The sequence below is a fragment of the Arachis ipaensis genome, chromosome B09 (assembly GCF_000816755.2).
Source record: "Arachis ipaensis cultivar K30076 chromosome B09, Araip1.1, whole genome shotgun sequence".
In the NCBI taxonomy this organism is placed as follows: domain Eukaryota; kingdom Viridiplantae; phylum Streptophyta; class Magnoliopsida; order Fabales; family Fabaceae; genus Arachis; species Arachis ipaensis.
Window position 1 is genome coordinate 5570695 of NC_029793.2, and position 7272 is coordinate 5577966.

General features: G+C 30.5%; 1 protein-coding gene across 1 annotated transcript in view; it reads left to right on the forward strand.

Moving 5' to 3' along the window:
* Positions 1-5741, forward strand: part of LOC107614763 (probable LRR receptor-like serine/threonine-protein kinase At1g05700) — a 7826-nt gene extending 2085 nt beyond the window's left edge. Inside the window, exons 3-13 of the mRNA XM_021111703.1 lie at positions 862-1346; positions 1431-1569; positions 2074-2145; positions 2442-2513; positions 3064-3144; positions 3386-3558; positions 3844-4076; positions 4193-4319; positions 4717-4785; positions 4868-5057; positions 5166-5741. Coding sequence (XP_020967362.1) covers positions 862-1346; positions 1431-1569; positions 2074-2145; positions 2442-2513; positions 3064-3144; positions 3386-3558; positions 3844-4076; positions 4193-4319; positions 4717-4785; positions 4868-5057; positions 5166-5583 — 2059 coding nt within the window. The 3' untranslated portion in view covers positions 5584-5741. The remainder of the gene's footprint in view (positions 1-861; positions 1347-1430; positions 1570-2073; positions 2146-2441; positions 2514-3063; positions 3145-3385; positions 3559-3843; positions 4077-4192; positions 4320-4716; positions 4786-4867; positions 5058-5165) is intronic.

Genomic DNA, 7272 nt, shown 5'->3' on the forward strand with positions numbered 1-7272 from the left:
AAAAATAAATTGTTAATTATAATATTATGTATTTGTGTATAACTATATATATTTAATTTATTTTTAATATGTATTTTATATATATAGATGATTGATTTAGTGATTATTTTTTATCAAAAATGTTACTTGTATACTAAAATCATTCACTATGTATTTGTGTATAAATGTATGTGTTATTTAACTCATTTTATACTAGTGACTAATTTTAGTAGATAATTTTAACCAAAATGTTATTCGAACATTAAAATTAGCAACTAAAATCAGCTACCAATGTATTTATGTATAGATCCATGTATAGTTTAATTTATTTTCCATGTGTATTTATATTCTAATATGTATTTTATACTGATAATGGACTTTTTTTAGTACTGATAACTGACTTTGATGTACACATAGCATAGTCGTAATTTTAATACATACATAGCAATATGCATCTTTTATATGGAAAAGTATAGGTAGACAATGAAAATATTAAACAATGTGAACAATAAATATATCGAATGTTCATTTCACTAGGTGTGCGGATGGTTATTCTAATATTAAGATTTAAGTGGATAATTTGGAAGTATAGTGTATTTTTATTTGATTAGTAGTTGTTCATGTTGTTTAAGAAAGTCATTGATTACCTAGCATAACCCGTGTCCACCTAGCATAACATGATTGATTATTGCGTGAAAACTCAGTTGAAGTCGACTTAATGTGAAGTTGATATCTTTAATCAAATCAGTCACATCATCTAATGGCTCTCAGGTATCAACTTCACGTGAAGTTAACTGCACCTTAGTTTTCACCTTCATTATTATTACTATATAAGTTATGGGAACATATAATATTAATATGTTATATACGTTGGTTATACAGGTATAAAGATGATCCATATGATCGAATATGGGAGCCTTATTGGGACAACAAGTGGACACAATTAAGCAGCAGACTTAGCAACGAGGACTTGATTCAGCATGACTTTAAACCACCAGCAGTTGTGATGGAGACTGCAGCTACACCAAGAAACGTTACTGCTTCATTAGACTTCAACTGGGAGATTGATGATGAAACTGAGCACCAATACTATTTCTACTTACACTTCACTGAGCTTCAGAAGTTGGGTACAAATCAAACTAGATCATTCAATACCACCATAAATGACGTGCCTTGGGATGCAGCATTACAACTCAGATACCATGAAGTACACACCAGAAATACTCTAACCGGACCTTGGCTTCTAACAAAAAGGGGTCACATTTCACTTATTCGGACACAATCTTCCACCCTTCCACCCATCATCAATGCTCTTGAGATTTATTTTGCTAAAGATTTTTCAGAGTTAGAAACCCAAAGAAATGACGGTATGATGCTGCTATTTTATCTAACTTAGCTTCTTCTTTTGGTTCTTGTAAGCATATTTAGCTTTGCTTGTATATACACACCAGTGGAGGCAGTCACAAACATCAAGAGGGCTTATAGGATGAACAGTAGAAACTGGGAAGGAGATCCATGTGCTCCCATTGCATACAAGTGGCAAGGTGTAGAGTGTAGCTCTTTTGATGGCTTTCTAAGAATCACATCCTTGTAAGCTCATCATTCATTCAATAACACAAAAATTACAAAACTATTAATTATAGGAAAAGTACAGGTAACCAACAACATTAGTGAACAATGTGAACAATAGATATATCGAATGTTTATTTTATTAGATGTGCGAATGGTTATTCTAATATTAAGATTTAGATGGATAATTTAGAAGCGTAGTGTGTTTTTATTTTATTGATGGTTGTTCATATTGTTTAAAAAAGTTATTGATTATCTAGCATTACCTTTAATTATATTCATGATTGAAATAAGGGGAATGCTAGAGGGACAATAATTTTGTTGAACAATATAAACAATCACCAATCAAATAAAAACACACTACCTCTTCAAATTAATTCTCTAAATTTTAATATTAAAATAACCATCTGTATACTAATAAAATGAACATTCGATATATCTATTGTTTACATTGTTTAATATTTTCATTGTTTACCTACACTTTTCCTTGAAATAATAATGTTTTTGGAAATGGAATATATAAAGGAATTTGTCTTCAAGTGGACTCAACGGACATATACCGGCTGATATCTCCAAGCTTACCATGTTAAAATCCCTGTGAGTATCTATCTCATCTCATCTCATTTAGTTGATAAATAAATAAGATGGCTAAGCATATAGACATATCTTTACGTGACTAAATTATAACAGTTAAAAATCATTAGATAATTTGATATATTTAAATAAATTGCTTAATATATAGTGCCTGTCTAATATCTAAACTATTATTTTTACATAAAATTATCTTCATATAAAAAGTTACCTATGATAATTACACCCATTTTATTACATTTGTGTATTTTACCCCTCCGTTTTGGATTGTAACTGTGAATTTGAATTGCCCTCGCTCTCAGAGATTTATCGGACAATGGCTTAAATGGGAATATACCTTCTTTCCTGGCACAACTGCAATCACTAGAATACTTGTAAGTTCACATGATTTTATTGGTTATAAAATTAAGAAAAATATTAAAAATTAACTTTTTGTTAGCTAACATTAACTAATTTTAAAATCGGTTCTGCTACGTTACCAACAACATATCTGCCAACTTCTACCAACTCTTATTTATAATTGTGTTTTATGGAAGTGTATTCGTGGATGTGTCTAATAAAAATGTCTTTTTTTTATAGAAGTGTCTTTATAAATATATTTTCTGGATGTGTCTTTTTATATATGTATTTAAAATATATTAATTATTAGACACATTCACGAACACACTTCCATAAAACACAATTATAAATAAGAGTTGGCAGAAATTGGCAGATAATATGTTGGTACCCTATACTTTTCCTTTTAAAATTTAGTGTTTATAGCTTAAGTCGTAGAGTTAATAGTTTATGCCTTAGAGTCTAGAATTTAAGATAAATAAAATAATTTTAAAAAAATTAGCTAATGTTAATAAAAAAAAGTTATTACCTAGTATTACTTTAAAGTTAAATTGAGAAGGATGTCATATTTGTTTTCTGCTTTTGCAGAAACTTGGCAAACAACAATCTAACAGGTTCAGTTTCAAATGAACTCCTTCAAAAACAAAGTGATGGTCAACTATCCTTGAGGTAGATATTATCCTTGATATATATATACTTAATACCAAGAATCAATAATATCTACTTGACATTGAAGATCCCTTTATTATTATATATACTTGTGTATTATTAATAGGTATTCACGTTTTTAGTTATATAGTTGAAGTAGCTTTTTCTTTTATTTAGGTCTTCTAATAATAATTACTCACAAAATTTCCTAAGTACCCTGCTTTAACTTTGTTGTACTGTCATCTAAATGCTTATTTTATAGTGTGGGACAAAATCCAAATCTATGTGCATCAACTTCATGCAACCAGCAAACAAATGATACAAGAAAGAAGAATAATAATGCAACCATTACAGTGGTAGCATCAATTGCAGGGATATTACTGCTTCTAGTAATTGTTGAAGCAGTTATAATCTTTCGCCTAAAAAAGCAATATGGTAACTGTTACTAACTGGAATTTATAATTACAATCTCTACATAACGTGAATAGACAATTTTTTATTTAGCTAACGAAGAATGTTAGAAAGTCATTAGAATTTATTGTTTTTAGCCATCAGTTAGTCATTAATGCTTAAAAGTATGAGACAAAGGAATTACACTAAAGGAATTGATAATCAGTTGATGGCTAAATAATAACTAAAAACAATAAATTCTGACGATCCTCTAACATTTCTCTACATAGTATGTGATTGTCACTAACTGAGAGTTTTCATCAAAATCAGCTACTACGATCATTTTCGGGAAACGTCGGAATTCAATGAACGGGTCGCAATTGGAATCAAAGCAACGGCAATATTCCTTTAATGAGGTTGTTAAGATGACCAACAACTTTGATAAGATTCTAGGTAGAGGTGGATTCGGAAAAGTTTATCATGGCTTTATTGAAGACATTCAAGTGGCTGTCAAAATGCTTTCGCTATCGTCGGTGCAAGGATATCAACAATTTGTTGCCGAGGCAAGTGCTCAATAATCAATATATGCATAGAAAATAATACAACAAGTGAAAGAAATCTCAATCTAAATCATATTGTTGCTATCATGACAAAAACAGAAAATGGCTTTGAATGGCAGGTTAAGCTTCTAATGAGAGTCTATCACCGAAATCTAACGTCTCTCATTGGTTATTGCAATGAAAAAACTAACATAGGACTCATCTATGAATACATGGCGAATGGAAATTTAGATGAACATCTTTCAGGTACCATCACAATTATTTCTGTTCTATGTTCTAAAATGTGCAAATGATTAAGAGGAAATATAAGGAGCCAATAGAGTATCTATACAATGTGTACAATGGAGGTTTAGGGATGTTCGATTCAGTAGGATATTAGATGTTTATTATTCTCTGGTACCCGGATGGTTATTTTGAATAGTATGGGTGTGTTATGTTTGAGAAATTAGTAGTATTTTACCTGGATGTTTATTTTTTAACTCATATTGAGCTAAATAAATAGTTCATTGTACACATTATACAAATACTCCATTGACTCCTTAACGAGATGATTTTATATTTTTAAAAAGTTTTTAATTAGAAATATTTTGTTACTTCAAATTTTTTTTATCAAATATTGTGAAATTTCTTACGTTTTTTATAGGAAAAAACAATAAGGAGAAGTCCTTAAATTGGGAAGATAGACTTCGAATAGCATTGGATGCAGCCCAAGGTTAGGAAGAGAAAGAAAACGTAAATTTCTTCATCAAATTTTAGTTCTTAACCATTTATGCATGATTCAAATTTAAATTCAGGATTGGAATATCTGCATAATGGTTGTAAGCCACCTATAATCCACAGAGATGTGAAATGCTCCAATATTCTACTAAACGAAAAATTTCATGCCAAACTCGCTGATATTGGATTATCCAAATGTTTTGCGGCCGACAGCGATACGCATGTGTCGACAATTGTGGCTGGAACTCCAGGCTACCTAGATCCTGAGTATGTGTTTAATACTTTAATTTCAATTATATGATTAATTATTCATCGCTCTAATTGAAAGAAATTTCGATAAGAGAATAATCAAATATTAACTAACCAAATTATTAGGTACACGACATCAAACAGATTGACAGAGAAAAGTGATGTGTATAGTTTTGGAGTAGTTCTTTTAAGGATAATAACAGGTCAACCGGTTATAATTTTAAGGGAAGACATGACTGATCATATAAGTCAACGAGTTAATTCTATGATTGTTGAAGGGGATATAACAAGTATTGTTGACTCAAGAATACAAGGAGATTTTGACAATGGTTCTGCATGGAGAGTGGTTGAAATTGCAATGGCTTCTGTGTCTCCCAGTTCTTTGGAAAGGCCATACATGAGTGACATAGTAAGAGAGCTAAAGGAGTGTTTGGCTGCAGAGTTAGGTCGAAAACATAATAGTTGTGACCTTCAAAATGAAGATTTAGTTGGGCACGTCAGTGTCAATTTGATTAGTACTGATATGACTCCCTTGGCTAGATAAGTTTGTAGTTCGTTCATTCCTAATTAGTATAGACAAGTATTAGAAATAAAATAGCTTGGAAATTGTGTTGCAATTTTAAGTTAAATTTGTAGTGATGACGTATTCTACATTCTAGCTAACTAGCAGCTAGCAAGTTAGTTATTTTGTCTTAAATTGTTCTGTTGGGAATAATACACCATTTCCCGTTGAGAAAATACCTTTGACAGAGAAATAAAATAGACACAATCACAACACAATAATTTAACGTGGAAACTCCAATTACCGGAGAAAAAACCACGGCCGTTGTCAAATGACAACCAGAGAATATCACTATGTGAAAATTGTTATAACACATAGACTTCTTTCTCTCACCGGCACCCCAGTACACCCACACTCTCTCAAAGCAAATATCTAACTACACCACACAACACTCTCTAATAAAGAATACAGAGGAAAAGAAAAATCAGATACAAGCTTAAAGTGTTTCTGACTGGTGCAAAAACAAATGGAAAACTTAGCCTCATATTTATAGTCTAGGCCACCCACTCCATTTGCTATCCTGAGCAATATGGGACTAATTCAACAAAATCCTAACAGTTTTGTATTTTAATTTTTTTTGGGTGTCTAAACATGGAAAGAAATAAAGTAAATACTATCTTATATCCGAACGGTTGATTTACTGAAGATCAACACAAGGCTCGGACCAAATAATATTATTAGAGTTACTCTTGGCATCATATCTAGCCATCCAATTCGTAGCTCTATTTGTTTCTCGAGACACCAACTCAACGTGAACAAACTAAGGACAAAATAAAAATTCTTGAATCTTGTGCCAAAAAAATTTGATATAAATTAATTTTTAAAGTTGTCTAAATATAAAGTTAGAGGGTGATGTATTTTGATATGGTAGCAGTTTTTTTGCTGTTAGCAAAAAAATTATAAAAAAAAAATCAAAATTCATATACCTTGCTTACAGCGAAATGTGTTATTAAAAAGTTAAAAAAAAAAATTCTTGCTAATTACATCTGAATTTTGATTTTTTTAACAAAAAAGTATCTCATTAGTTGAAAAAAATAAGAAGAATTTTTTTTAAAGAGAAAATGTGACGGATTTAAGATTGAGAAGTAAGAGGGTGAGAGTTGAAAAATTAAGAAACATTAGATTAGATGGTTATTAATCCTTATTTTGTGTTTTAGGTACAGTTAAACTTCCATGGCCTAAGAAACATTAAAAGCCCATTCACCATAAACACGTTTATCACCGAGTCGAGCCATAGAATTGCACATCACCACAAACAAAATAATATATAGAATAATTTCTGTGATAGAGTCCTTAGCAATTTTATTATATATAACAAGATATGCCATATCATTGAACAATTAAGTCTCGTGTCACGTATCTATTATGAAAGATTTAACTATAAAAACAAACATAATATAAAAAACATGATTGAAAGTAACTTATATGATTTCGTCTAATATAAAAAAGGAAAAAGTTCTACATTTATGTAAAAATTACATGGATGGTATACAAATAACTTTTATTCCACGCCCTATATTCCCGTCTATTTTACACGTGCCTCTTATAACCTATATAACGAATCTTTATTTTGCGTTATAAACGTTTTTCAACCTAAACTTTTCATACAACGTAAACCAACCTAATTAAATTCGTTGTTCTCCTTTTTCGTGTTTTTCTCTTCTGCATTAT